This window comes from Mobula hypostoma, chromosome 8, assembly GCF_963921235.1.
Source record: "Mobula hypostoma chromosome 8, sMobHyp1.1, whole genome shotgun sequence".
Taxonomy (NCBI): Eukaryota; Metazoa; Chordata; class Chondrichthyes; order Myliobatiformes; family Myliobatidae; genus Mobula; species Mobula hypostoma.
The window spans coordinates 100,519,717-100,534,890 of NC_086104.1; the positions used below are offsets into that span (position 1 = coordinate 100,519,717).

General features: G+C 38.6%; 1 protein-coding gene across 3 annotated transcripts in view; it reads left to right on the top strand.

The window, feature by feature from the left end:
* LOC134350787 (nuclear receptor-binding protein-like) overlaps positions 1 to 15,174 on the top strand; it is a 101,508-nt gene that overhangs the window by 81,244 nt on the left and 5,090 nt on the right. For all 3 annotated transcript variants that reach the window (XM_063056474.1, XM_063056475.1, XM_063056476.1), the window contains 6 exons: positions 1,414 to 1,472; positions 3,671 to 3,769; positions 6,935 to 7,067; positions 9,159 to 9,261; positions 13,409 to 13,459; positions 13,620 to 13,755. In XM_063056474.1, the coding sequence (XP_062912544.1) occupies positions 1,414 to 1,472; positions 3,671 to 3,769; positions 6,935 to 7,067; positions 9,159 to 9,261; positions 13,409 to 13,459; positions 13,620 to 13,755 (581 nt within the window). The remainder of the gene's footprint in view (positions 1 to 1,413; positions 1,473 to 3,670; positions 3,770 to 6,934; positions 7,068 to 9,158; positions 9,262 to 13,408; positions 13,460 to 13,619; positions 13,756 to 15,174) is intronic.

Genomic DNA, 15,174 nt, shown 5'->3' on the forward strand with positions numbered 1-15,174 from the left:
GATTTGAGAGGAGACCCACATGGCCATGGGAAGAATACGCAAATGCATTGAAGACAGCTCCAGCCATCAGGGTTGAACTTGGTTTGCTGGAGCTATGAGGTAGCACCTCTACCAGTGTTTAGTGCTACAGTGTACATTGCTGCTATGCTGCCCACAAGCCTATCTAATATTGTTTAAGTTGGATTGATTCTCATCCCTAACAAGTCCTTAAAGCATCTTGCACATTAGTTCTTGTAAAAAGGAAATTAAACTAATCTTAGAGGATTTTTGATTTCAGTTTGGATTTTAATGTTGCATACTGAAAATGCTAGAAGTAAAGTAGAAATAAAAAGAAGAATTGCCATTGCCAAAACCAACTTCCAAAAAATGAAACCCATTTTTACCAACAGACACATTTCTATGACAACAAGGCTTAGGCTACTAAAATGTTACATCTGGTCAATCTTGCTGTATGCTTCCGAAACATGGACTATAACACCAGAACTCCAAAGAAACTTAGAAGCAATAGAAATGTGGTTTCTTAAAAGAATGCTGAAAATATCATATAGAGATAGGGTAACTAATGAGACGGTACTCCAACGTGCCCATACAAAAATATCTTTAATGAGAACATTAAATGAGAGGAAACTTAAATTCCTGGGCCATGTCATCAGAAAGGGAGAAATAGAATGTCTTACATTACAAGGCCGTATGCCTGGGAAATGCGGAAGAAGAAGGCAAAGAAGAAAATATATGGACACTGTGAAAGAACTAACAGATCTAAGTGTACAAGATATCATTGACGCTGTGTGGGATCGTTCGATGTGGAAAGCTTTGATCCCCCAAGCGTGTAAATCGCAAGGCACATGAAGAAGCAGACTAAAAATGTAGGTGTCATAGCAGCTAATGTAAAGCTTTGTAGTGGCAGCAATTATGATAGGGGTTCAATTTGTGCTGCTGTCTGTAAGAAGTTTGAATGTTCTCAAATTTATTCGGGTGAATTTGTTTCCTTTGGGTGCTCCAGTTTTCTCCCACATTCCAAAGATGTGTAGGTTGTGGACAAGCTATGCTGTCACTGAAAGCTTGGCAACACTTGCGGGTTGCCCCGGCACAATCCCGACTTGAGTGGATGTAATATCCGCGCCAGGACCATCAGACTCAAAAACAGTAACTTTTCCCCAAGTGATCAACACCCCCACTCAGTAACTCCACCACTACTTATTTATTTCCTGTCAATCTATGTATATAGGATCTTATTTATATTTATTATTTTAAAATTATTACTGTGTTGTCTTTTAGTGCTATGTTGAATCTGGAGTAACAATTACTTTATCCTCCTTTACACCTGTGTACAGGAAATAACTAAGCAATCTTGAATATTAGTCTTTGAAGTGTATGGAATTTATATTCTAATGCTGGTTATGTCTTTTATAGCTGTAACAAATGTGACGACGGCTGTTGATATTTATTCATTTGGAATGTGTGCATTAGAGGTATGTTGTAATTATGTTTGAAAATTACATTTGAGGGAAGGGAGAAATTAAATGGAAATGTGTGATGCTTTAAGTTTTTTTTGCAAAAAAAAACCCCCAGAAAATTGTTTCCTGTTCCCTTGATCCTTCCATATGGAATCTCATCAGAAATGGTTCCTATTTTATATAGGGAATTTATATCTGTGCTGATGCAATATATTTTAATATAAAATACAGCAATATATTTTCTCTTTAGCTGCCATCATTCATTTATAGGCCGGCTGGTGGCTCAATGACATCAGCACTGGACTCTGGAGCGAAAGCTCTGAGTTCAAATCCAAGTCGGGCCACCCCCTGAGCACACTTTCCATCCATGCCAGGTTGAGCGTCGAGCTAGCCACTCAGCCTCGTTAAAAAAAAAAGGGGGGGGTCGAGTCAGGAACGTTCATATCGTGACCCGGTTAATCCGAAAGGAGACCAATCCTGACACCACGCGCCAGACGAGAATGGCTGACTGTCTGGTGCAACATGCTAAAAAAAAATTCATTTACAATATTCGCTTGTCACTGTCTAATAACTGTCTCAGCCTGAATAACGTAGATTTCAGTCCATTATAAACTAAACAGCTTTTTCAAGACAGAGCAATTTCCTTTTGGTAGCTTGATGACATCCAGTCGCTCAAATCATAGTCATAGAAGCTTGCCCCCCAGCCCAATTTTTCCAGGCTGACCCTGCTGTCCATCTGTGCTAGTCTGATTTTCATGCATTTGGCTGATATCCCTCTAAATGTTCCTGTTTGTTAACCTGCCCAAATGTCTTTAAAATGTTGCAATTATATCTGTCTCTGCAGCTTCCTTTGGCGGCGTGTTCCACATATTAGAACTAGGTTTCATATCACTGGCATATGTTATTTTGTGGCGGCAGTACAATTATAATAAACTATAAATTATGATAAGTATGAAAAATTAAAATAAACAAATAGTGCAAAAATACGGAAAAATACTGAATTCGTGTTCATGGGTTCAGTGGCCAATCAGAAATCTCTTGTCTTCAGGCTCCTATACCACCACCTTGATGGTAACAATGAGAAGAGGGTGTGGCTTGTGTGAGGGGGATCCTTAATGATTGGAGCTACCTTTTGAAGGTGTCCTGGATGCTGGGGAGGCTAGTGCCCATGATGGAGCTGGCAGAGTTTACAATTTTCTGCAGCATTTCCAGATCTTGTGTAGTGATTCCCTTCATACCAGATAGTTAGTTACCCACCACACTCTCCGGGGGGGGGGTGCAGGGAAGAGTTGTGCTTCAGGTACTTTAAAAGTTTTTTTTCCTCATCTCACAAGCTTGTGTCCTCTAGCTTTAGACTCCCCTACTCTGGGGATAGACTGTTACCCTCATGGCTTATTGTTACCCCTTTCAACCTCATTCTACTGCCTTCTCCCTGTAATCTTTGATGCCCTGATTAATCAAGAACGCATCAACTTTGCTTTAAATATACCCACTGCTGTCTGTGGCAATGAATTCCACAGACTTGCCACCCTCTGGCTGAAGTAATTTTAAAACAATCTACCTTATATAAAATCATGAGGGCCATACATACCTCAATTGGTGAGGAATGGGAAATTCTGTTTGGGGGCAGCTAAACTTTTGAAGAAAACAACATTTATCTCAGGTGGCACTTTTGTACACAGGAAACTCTCCCTTTAAAAATGTATTGATTCTGTGAAGTTCCAAACCACTTTCTAGTTTGCTTCTAAGCCATGTCTGATTTGACCTTGGCCAGTGGAAACATCAAAGCCCAGTGGGCACACATGAATGGATGATGAGTGAGCATTCTGTTAGCACTCAGTTTTATGGAGTGATGCTCTTGTACAAAACCACTTGCTAGATGTTTCGACATTAACGTTTTTTAGAACTGCTACAATAAGACTCACAATTTAACTTTTGGTCTATATCTTTTATACTAGCTACTGCTGAAAGAAATTGGAAAACTTAAGCTGTTGTGATCTTGGAATGTGATCAGGTTATGATATTGCTTTTTATTGGGAGATGTGCCTTTTATGGGAGTATACTTGTGATTTATTGGTTTTAATTTGAAGGAAATTAGGGAGATAAACAAAAGGTCGTAAATACAGTTTTTGCATTAGTACTTTAGTCTCAACTAGTTGAAGTAGACTTTGTCCAATTTGGCTGAATTCATCAGTCACTCCTTGCTCTTCTAGATGGCAGTATTGGAGATCCAGGGTAATGGAGACTCGTCCTATGTGTCACAAGAAGCAATCAATAATGCAATTCAGTTACTTGAAGACACTCTACAAAGAGTATGTATTGCAGTATTTTACTGAATTTAAGCACAATATTCATTCACTCAGTTGTGAGCTATGGATTTAGTTTGTAGTTTCATTGGACCATGTTTTAATTAGGCCACATGAAAACTCATCTGCATGGGGGCATTTGTGATGGTACTGAACTTTGCTTTTGCTAATGCGACTAGATGTCGGTGATGGAATCAGGTGGTTTCAGATTTTAGATTTCCACTTCATTTAAATTAACTTTGTAAGTGTGTGCACTCACATTATGTTGGTTAAAATGTGTGGAAGGATGTAAAACATTCTTCAGCAAGTTCTTACTTAGTATGGAGACATACATTTCTAAGGCATGGTGCCGTTGTTTGTGAATTTAATATCACACTGAAGCCCTGAGCCAGTCATTAACATCTTCTGAATAGAGTTGGCATGGTAGATGCCCATCAACTCTTTTCTCACCTGGATTCTTCTGCCACACCCTACACTTAGTTAATCAACCAGCATGGTTTTGGCACCATGAGGAAACCAGAGTACCCAGGAGAAAGTCATGAGGGAATGTGATAGCACCCAAGGTCAGGATCAAACCTGGGTCTTTAAAGCTGTGAGATGGCAGTGACATTCTTCCACCCAAAATTTCATTTGGATTACTTGATTCAAAAGAACAAAATTATGATATGATGTGTTTAAAATTTGTAGATTTCCCGTATTATGTTCATTGCTTTTCATTATTGATCAGCCCACCACCCCACTTTGAGAACCGTTAATTAAGTACTTCTATTAAGCTGCTTTAAGTACAGATTTTTCATTTAATTTCTTCTTGGCCATGACTGTTTCCAAGGTACTGGGACTTCATTGGCTATAACTTTTCAGCCATTGGTTGAGGACATGGTTGATATTATCTAACTCATTTTATAGCATGCACTTGGCAGAAATCTGTTTAGTAAGTTTGAAATAGGTTAGATCAGTGATTTATGTTGCAGATTTATGGAAACAATTGGATATTTACCATAACCTAATTTAAAACTACTATTGAGATATACTGTTTTTGAGGGTGGGGTATTTTCAAGTGTTCATTCATAAGGATTTGGTTAAAGACTATAGGTAGGAACTTTTCATGTGCTTTACAAGTGCACCAAAACTTTTTTTTGAGTGATTGAGCAGTGTTGTTTGGTGAAGCTTTTTTATTTGGTGTGTATGACTTTTCCATTAAAGATACAGTGCCTATAAAAAGTATTCGCTCTCTCCCCCGCCCCCCCCCCCCAGAAATTGTGTTTTATTGTTTTACAACATTGAATTACAGAGTGGATTTAATTTGGCTTTTTTGACACTGCAACAGAAAAAGTGAAAACAGATCTCTACAAACTGATCTAAATTAATTACAACTGTAAAACAGAATTGATTGCATTGGTATTCACCCCCATTTAGTATGACACACCAAATCATCATGGTGCAGCCAATTGGTTTTGGAAGTCAAAATTAGATAAATGGTTTTGGAGACCTGTGTGCAGACAAGTTGTTTCAATTGACTAGTAAAATTACACCTGGAAGGTCCAACTTCTGGTGAGTTGGTATCTTGGCAAAAGACAAAATAACACTCCAAGCAACTCCATGAAAAGGTTATTGAAAAACACAAGTCAGGAGAAGGATACAAGAAAATTTCCAAGTTGCTGAATATCCCTTGGAGTACAGTTAAGGCAATCATCAAGAAATGTAAAGAAGATGGCAGGCAGTCTTCAAAACCTGAGTGTCCGTGCAAGGAGGGGACCAGTGAGGGAGGCCACCAAGTGACCTATGTCAGCTTTGGAGGAGCTACAATTTTCAGTGGCTGAGATGGGAGAGACTGCACATACAACTGTTACCCTGGTGCTTCATGAGTCGCAGCTTTATGGGAGAGTGGCAGAGAAAGCCACTGTTAGGGAAAAAAAAACTCTCATGAAATCTCAACTAGAGTTTGCCAGAAGGCATATGGGAGACCCTCAGATCAGTTGGAAGAGAGTTCTATGGTTTGATGAAACCAAAATTGAGCTTTCTGGCCATCAGACTAAACACTATGTTTGGCGTAAGCCACGCATCATCAAAAACACACCATCCCTACCCTGAAGCATGGTGGTGGCTGCATCATTCTGTAGGGATGCTTCACTGCAGCCAGGCCCTGGTAGAGGGTAAAATGAACGCAGCAAAAAATTCTGGTGCAAAACCTGATGCAGTCTGCAAGAGAATTATGACTTGGGAGATTTGTTTTCCAGCAACACAATGACCCCAGTATAAAGGCAAAACTACACAGGAATGGCTTATAAACAATGTTAATGTCCTGGATTGACGAAGTCGGAGTCCAGACTTCAATTGAGAATTTGTGGCTGGACTTGAAAAGGGCTGTTCACTCATGATCCCCATGCAATCTGACAGAGTTTGAATAGTTTTGTAAAGAAGAATGGGGAAAAATTGCAGAGTCCAGATGTACAAAGCTGATAGAGACCTGTCTACACAGACTCGAGGCTGTAATTGTTGCTAAAGGTTCATCTACTAAATATTGACTTGAAGGGCGGGTGAATACTTACACAATCAAATATTTTGTGTTCTATATTTGTAATTAATTTAGACCACTGTGGAGAGATCTGTTCTCACTTTGACACAAGTCTTTTTTTTCTTTTGATCAGTGTCAAAAAGCCAAATTAAATCCACTGTGATTCAATGTTGCAAAACTATAAAACATAAAAACTTTTTATAGACACTATAGCTGATGTAGAAGCATTTGGATTCTTTAAGACAATACTTGATACTGTATTATTTTTTAAAAATTGTTAGGTATGATAATGAGTCAGTGGAGTGGCTGCTGTGTGCATAAACTTTGACTGGTTACACTGGAGGTAACCAAAGTATAGATGATCAATCATTACACGTACAAAAAATAAAAATCCAATCTCATTGCTACTTGAACTGTTTGAAATGTTATTCTGAAACACAAGGTAGAATTTAATCATTGAAGTAGAATTGTTTAAGATAAAAAGACTGAACAATGGAAATTGTTACTTTATGCCAGATGTATATCCAAAGTTGAGGGTGTACTTACTGAATTAGAGCACTTATTCACAATATGCTCCTAGTGGTAAGAAGCTAGTATAATAGGCCACTGAATATCAGTGGTTTAAATGCACTTTCTCTTGACTCCTTTCATGACAGGAATTTATTCAAAAATGTTTGGAGGTTGATCCTGTTAAACGTCCCACTGCCCGAGAACTACTTTTTCACCCAGCTCTATTTGAAGTACCTTCATTAAAGTTGTTAGCAGCACATTGTATTGTCAGTCATCCTCGTAAGTATTTATGTAAACTTAAATGATCATCTTTGATTCATGTAACACTTTTATTCTGCACTGAATTCTAAAATCTGGAAACTGAAGTAAAGACAGAAGTTGCTAAAAATAAGTTGGATCAAGTGATGAAGAAAATGATAAATGTTTTGAGTTGATATATCAAATGTGACTTGACTTTGTTGTGAAACATTAATTTGTAGTAGAATTCAAAATACTTCTTTACAACTTAGGGCCTGTAAACCTCTTTGTTTTCATTGAGCTTGGTTTGTGTGTCATATCTTGAAAAAGAAGAATTGAGATAGTTGTTACTTGCTCAATATCCACATTTACAAACTTCATTTGGCTAATTCTCTTTGCATTTGCTGGGATTTCAAAACCCACTCCTTCTCTGCTTGAATTAACTTTTTTATAACTCAGCATGTTAGACAGCATCTGTGGAGGGAAGTGAACTGTTAACGTTTTGGGTTGTAACCCTTAATCTGGACTGGAAGGAGAGGGGGGAGATAGATAGTGTTTAAAATTAAAGGTGAAGAGAAAGTGTAGAGTGGGAACTGGTGGCTGATAGGGGATATGAGATTGTTTTGTATACTGAAGTAGACAGTCACAGTACATCCTTTTGTGCATTTACTTTCATCTCTGCGTTATACATCCATGAAAGTCATGAATGTAAAATAAGCTTGCTGCTTTTGTTTCTTCTAAACATATTTAAGAGTTTGCAAAGACTTCATAGTGAAATCTGGATTGGAAAACAAAACTAGCGGAAATACTCAAAGTTAAGTAACATCTGTTTGAATGGAAAATATTTGAGGTGATGACCGTAAGTGAAAAGTTGCTAAAACAAACATTATTTTTCTTTTTCAACAGATGTTTTTTCATACGAGTCTTTCTAGAGTTTTGAGTTATTATTGAAGTGTTCAGTGGCTCACAGAAAAGTTCGTCTGAGTCAAGTAAACAATTTGATGGCCAGATCCCAATTAGTTTATGGGTTCAAATTCTGAAGACACTGTTCTATGGTACCTCAGTTAATCTCAGATCTTCAAGGGATTATTAGATTTGGTCGCTTTTTAAGCATTGACTCAGATGTTCTCAAATTAGGTAGTAGATTTTTGGTTTGATATTATCCAAAATAGTTCTTTTACATATGATATATCTTGGGCTACTTTTGCTCATTTGTTATTTCTGGTCAATATGTAGATTAAAATCCCCATGATCAACACCGTATTTTCCTGACCCTTCTTTATTTTCTCTTCTGCCCTTCCCTGTGGGCATAGTTGGAGGCTATTAGTCCCATAAGTGACTTCATTGCTTTTGTTTCTCATTGTCATCTGAACCACTCCCTCAGCTTGGTGTCCTAACCATAGACAATCTTCTTGTTCTTAGACCATCAGTAATTGAGGCATTCCTTCATCATTCTCGCTTCCTTTTCCTTACCTTACCCTGCCCCCCCCCCAACCAATATTCATGTCTTGATCTGTGTAATGGCTGTCAGGTCACACTTTTATTTGTGTGTGTGTGGTTACACTGCCTTTTTTCACATTTCTGTAGCCTCTAGCCTTATCAGCGATTTAATTGTTCTTACATTCTCCTTTCCTTTCAGTCTGGTTATTATTTCCTAAGTTAACATTTGGAATCATAGAACATTGCAGCACAGAAACAGGCCCTTCAGACCATCTAGTCTGTGGTAAACTATTAATCAGCTGGTCTTTGATCCTACTCTTCACTACTCCCTTCACAACCTTGGTCCCTTGGCCCATTTGCTTAGTTTCCTGGTTTTGAAGCTAGCTGTGTCATTGATCCTAGAAATATTCAGACGTAGATTACCCCAACTGTACTGCTTCCACTTTGCCCTGTGTGGGTCCTGGTGCCCCATGAGCCACACAATTCCTCAAGTATTCCTTGATTTTGTCACCTTTCTGAAAGGAGTTATACTTGAATGACACTGTCTTTATATCTTGTGACTTTTTTAAAATAAAGAAAAGCTGTTTGCTTTTGTTTAATTAAATTTACAGTTGGAACAGTTTCTTTGCTATAGTGAAATGGATATCAGTCCTTTGGCTGAATATGATTTTAATACAGTTTTCTCATTCGTAGATATGATTCCTGAAAATGCTTTGGAAGAAATGACAAAAAACATGGACATGAATGCAGTCCTAGCTGAGATTTTCCACCGTGATGCAGAAGGGGTACAGATCAGGTATGTAGTTCTAACAGAGATTTTCCACCATGATGCAGAAGGGTACAAATCGGGTATGTAGTTCGAGCAGAAATTTTCCACTTTGATACAGGAGTACAGGTCGGGTACAGGTCCACAATCCCTTATCCGAAATCCTTGGGGCCAATTGCATTTTGGAATTCAGAATTTTTCAGATTTTAGAAAATTGATAATTATATTGATAATTAACCTGTCTCGGTGAGGGTGGACTTTAGGACCCAGGAGCGCTCCGGACCTACACACATCCTCCAGTATACTTTAAATCATCTCTAGATTACTTATAATACCTGACACAATGTAAATGCCATGTAAATAGTTGTTATACTGTATTGTTTAGGGAATAATGACAAGAAAAAAAGTCTGCATGCTCAAACAACGAGTGCTGGAGAGAGAACTTCCAGGTTTTCCTGAACCGCGCTCTTTTTGACATTTTCGCAGTGAAGTTAAACACAAAGTCAACTGTGAACACAAAACATATAGTTAAGTGGGATAAATAAAGACTACAAATACTATTACAGTTTTATTAAACATTCAATAAAACGTAAAAATATATAGTTTCAAACGAACTGAATCAAACACATGGTTAATGACGTAAATACTCTAGAACACTTACAGGCTCAAACTAAGCTAGTTAAGTTGCATTTGTGGCAAACAAAGCTAAGTACTCTACAGGTACCCAATGGGCCAGGAACAGGATTCTCAACTTACGAAGCAGCACTACAACAGACGGTGTTTTTAAAGACTTCTTCAAGTGTCATATGTCTCATTAACATAGTTTTATGTCTGAGCAATCTCCCTTTAACTGAGTAAACTGCCATAATCTCTTGCTCACTGATAGATGCACGTTGTTCAAGGCCAGCAATTAACTGATCACACATTTTCACCATATCATCTATAGGGATTTTTCACCTGTGTTCACTATGTCATCATCATCATCACTACTATCTTCATACTTATCTGTATTAAACACCATTTCAGCAATTTCCCCATCACTCAAGGAATGCACAACAGGTGCATCATTGTCAATGTTCAGCATTTCTTTGATGTCAGCTTCCTCTAACTTATTTACACTTTCATTCGATAACATTTTAGCGTAAGTTACGAGGTTTGATATCATCACTTCTCAGTGACACAAATTCCTTCAAAGTCTTGATCTGTAGGTTCATTTACATCAATCATCGTTGCAGGCCAAAGTCTGTGCCAAACATTTGTTAATGTTCGACAGGGGGATGTGCGGAGCAGTTGTCCAGGAACAATAAAATTTTACAGTTTTCTTCCAGTCCAGCTTGCCTGCAATGAGCTCGTGCCACTGGTACAAAGTGGTCATTGAACCAGTCAGGAAACATTTCTCGGGTTACCCATGCTTTCTTGTTTGCATAATAATGCACAGGTAAATTGCGTACACCTTTCAGGCATCTCAGATGTTGGCTTTTTCCAATCACTGCCAACTTCACCTTGTGTGTGCCTGCTGCATTGGCACACCCAAGAATAGTTAACCTGTCCTTAGCATCTTTAAAACCTGTTGGTGCTCTCTCATCAGCCGTTGTTAATGTTTTTCTAGGAACGTAGTGCTAGTACAAAGCTGCTTGATCAGCATTGTAAATTTTTTCAGGGATAAGGTTTTCATCGATATTATCTTGGCAAATTCGTCAATGTAATTTTCAGCTGCTTCATGATCAGCAGAAGCTTTTTCACCACAGATTTTCAGATATTTTACTCCATGACGCTTCTTAAATTTCTGCAGCCAACCCTCTGAATATTGACACTCACCTTCAATGTTCAGTTCTTCATGGTATATTCCAGTTTGTTTCATGATCAACATGCCATTCAGTGGCATGCGTTCACTTCTTCGTTGTCTAATCCACTCAATCAAAACACAGTCAGGATCTTCATTTTTTGCCCTCTGCATTGTTTTCCTTTTTTTCATTAGTTTATGGTCATCACTGTCACTTTAAAACTTCAGTAACTTGTCTTTGTTTCTTTAAATCATATACAATGGTAGTTCCGATACCATATTCTTCAGTAAAATGCCGCACAGACACACCACGATCAAGCTTCTGCAGTAACTCCACTTTCTGCGTTATTGATAATGATAGACGCTTCCTTTTCTTTTTCTGATTGTTACCCATAGGGTTATCTGCAGCTCTTTTTGACAATTTTAACAGTGAAATTAAACACAAAGCCAACAGTGAACACAAAATATCAGCGAACAGTAAATGCACGTGTAACCAGTACGAGTGCTGAGCCACAACTGATGTCTAGTGGCCTCTGCCAGTGCTGTCACATCACACCTGAGTGATGTCAGCTGTTGGCAAAAAGAAACTTCATTTTTCGGAGCTTTTTGGTTTCAGAATTTTGGATAAGGGATTGTGGACCTGTATATAGTTCGAACAGTGATTTTTCCACTGCGATGCAGAAGGGTACAGATCGGGTATGTAGTTTGAGCAGAAATTTTCCACTGATGCAGGAGTACAGATCAGGTATGTAGTTCTAACAGTGATTTTGCACGGCGATGCAGAAGGGTACAGATCAGGTATGTAGTTTGAGCAGAAATTTTCCATTGTGATGCAGGAGTACAGATCAAGTTTGTAATTCTAAGAGAGATTTTCCACTGTGATGCAGAGGTTTTCCGCCATGATGCAGAAGGATTATAGATCAGTTTTGTAGTACTAGTAGAGATTTTCCACTGTGATGCAGAAGGAGTACAGATCAAGTTTGTAATTCTAACAGGAATTTTCCACTGTGATGCAGAGGTTTTCCGCCATGATGCAGAAGGATTATAGATCAGTTTTGTAGTACTAGTAGAGATTTTCCACTGTGATGCAGAAGGAGTACAGATCAAGTTTGTAATTCTAACAGGATTTTTCCACTGTGATGCAGAAGGTTTATAGATCAGGTATGCAGTTCTAGCAGAGATTTTCCGCCATGATGCAAAAGGAGTACAGATCAAATAGGCAGGTACAACCAACATTTTTTATCCCTACTGAAAAGAGCTAGGCTATTTTGATATTGCTGCTAACAATCAGCAGGAGAACTTTGGGTCAAGCAGCAAGCTCCAGTGCAGAGTTTCAACCTCGAATGTTGACAATTCCTTTCCTCCCACGCATAAATTTATTTAGGGACAGTGTGGTTGCAGACCCTTCAGACTCAACAAGCCTGCTCTGCCCAATGACACCCATAGTGATCAACTAATTTATAGGTCTTTGGAATGTGTTTGGAGCGCTACTAGTTACAAACAGTCAAGCAGTAAAGGTTCCCTTTGTTTCCATTCTTTCCTTTCTGCCAGTCAGCCAATTTTTTATCCATACTATTATCTCAAATGATCACATGTTATCAACGTACAGTGGAATGCATCCACGAATGAGCTGGGGGCAGCCTACAAGTGTTGTCACACATTCAAGCGCCAACATAGCATGTTCACAATTCAGAAGCTAAATCATTGATATGGATTGTCAATAATTTCTGTTGTGAATTCAGCCACACAAAATTGGAACATTCCTTATTGATCTTGAGTCTGTGTTGAACCAGCACTGATCTGATATACCTGTACCTCCAGTTACTTCCTGCCAATCAAACACACACCAGTTTGTTCCTGCTGTATTCTGTCTATTGACCAACTCTCAATCTACATTGGTACCCCGACTCCATGTGTACAGTCTCAACTGGGTGAGGTTCTGTTGTAATATCTACACATGCTGGGTACAATCCAGGTTTATCTTCAATCATTACTGATGCTTTATAGATGTATTTGATTTCATTTTACAATTAAGTTTTTATCTTCAGTTTTGGTCGTACCATTCCTTCACTTTATTTGCAGACAGGCTGCAGTCATCTCAATGAAATGCAAGTTCATTGATGGGATTCATTGTTTATTAATTTCCTGATACATTACTGAAAATTAATGTCAAGGTAGTATATGAAGATATATATACACAACAAAATGCTGGAGGAACTCAGCAGGTCAGGCAGCATTCATGAATATAAACATGAGTTAACAAGCCATTTTTAAAAATATATTTTAGACACCTAATATATTCATGAAATTCAAACTTTTCATTTGAATTTATTTCAAATTAAACAATGTTTTGCATGTTTTCTTAGGACCACCTTTTTTTTTTCTCACCCACAGATTCTCCCAGTTTCCTGCACTGGAGTTAGATAAATTTTTAGAGGATGTGAGGTAAGCATTTCCCAGTAGGGTTGATTTTAATTATTGTAGTTTAGTTTAAATTAAATTTCAGGTTTATTCATTTTAGAAATGAGGTTGAATGACCTGAAAGGAGTTTGTTTTCTATACTGTGTTATATCAGTGATCTTTGATCTTTAACTTCAACCTGAAGGAATGGTATTTATCCTTTGACTGCATTTGGGATGCCCATGCCTCAGCAGCCACAGCAGGAGGCTGTAACGTCACCCATCATCCCACCGTCTGTGAAAACACCTACACCTGAACCTGCAGAACTGGAGACCAGGAAGGTAAGAAATTACATGCACCCTTAAAGGTTCCAGTCTTTGACCAAATTGCCTTCCATCTGAGATTGCAGCCTTAGAAACTTTGCTTATGCTCATTTTGGATGTGATTCCTATGTTGATAAAGTCAGATTTGTTATTCATTCCCAATGTACCCACTTGAATTTTTTAGTTGTTTCCCCATGGTGACAGATTGTTATCAACAAAATATTGAAGCAACGCTGACAAAGCAGCACTATAAATCTAGTTAGTCTATTTCTAATTGCTGAAGATTTTTTACCAAGTCTTATCACTATGCAGTACACTTCGAGGTAACTTTTGAGAATTGTATTCATGTGCATAGCCATAGAAAATATGCAGATGCTGGCAATCAAAGCAACACACACAATGCTGGAGGCACTCAGCACGCAAGGCAGCATCTGTGGAAAAGAGTACAGTCAACGTTTTGGGCTGAGACCCTTCTGCAGGACTGGAGAGAAAAAGCTGATGAGTATATTTAAAAGGTTGGTTGGGGGGGGGAGAGAGAGAAACACAAGGTGATAGGTGAAACCTGAAGGGGGAGGGATGAAGTAAAGAACTGGGAAGCTGATTGGTGAAAGACAGAAAACCATGGAAGAAAGAAAAGGAGAGAGGAGCACCAGAGGGAGACGATGGGCAGGCAAGGAGATAAGGTATGAGAGAGAAAGAGAAAAAAGGGAATGGGAAATGGAGAGGGGAGGTGGGGGGCATTACCAGAAGCTCGAGAAATCAATGTTCATGCCATCAGATTGAAGGCCACCCAGATGGAACACAAGATGTTGTTCCTCCAACCGGAGTGTAGCCTCATCATGACAGTGGAGGAGGCCATGGATAGACATATCGAAATGGGAAGTGGAATTAAAATGGGTGCATTTGTTGCCATGTTTGTAAAAAGTAAGGAAGGTGGATTTGAATTTTGAGAGAGATGGGCAAACAACTCCTATTCATTAATATTCACATCAGAAAATGCTGGAAACTTAGCAGGGCAGACAGATCTGTTGAAAAAAGTTTCAGGGTCCTCATAGAAAATCCTGAGGGGGCTTGCCAGGCTAGATGATGTTTTTATCAGAGAATTTCAAATGGAGGAGCAGGGTGGCATAGTTTCAAGATAAGGCAATAGTCGAGGTATTGTAGAATTTCTTCACGCATGGAAGTTGTGAAGGCCAAATCATGAGAGATATTCAAAACTTTTGAATATTTGAAAATTCAAGGCATTGGGACAGAGGATCTGTGATAGAGAATGTGAAGCCTGCATTGGTCTATCAAAATGGTAGGTCAGGTGGCCTATTCCTGCTTCTTTCTTCTTGAGTGCCTTTGTCAGAATTGGGAAGGAGAGAGCTTTTCAATGATGGTTTCAAATAATAAATAGAATTATTTGTTTAATTAAGCCTAAAGACCCACACTCAA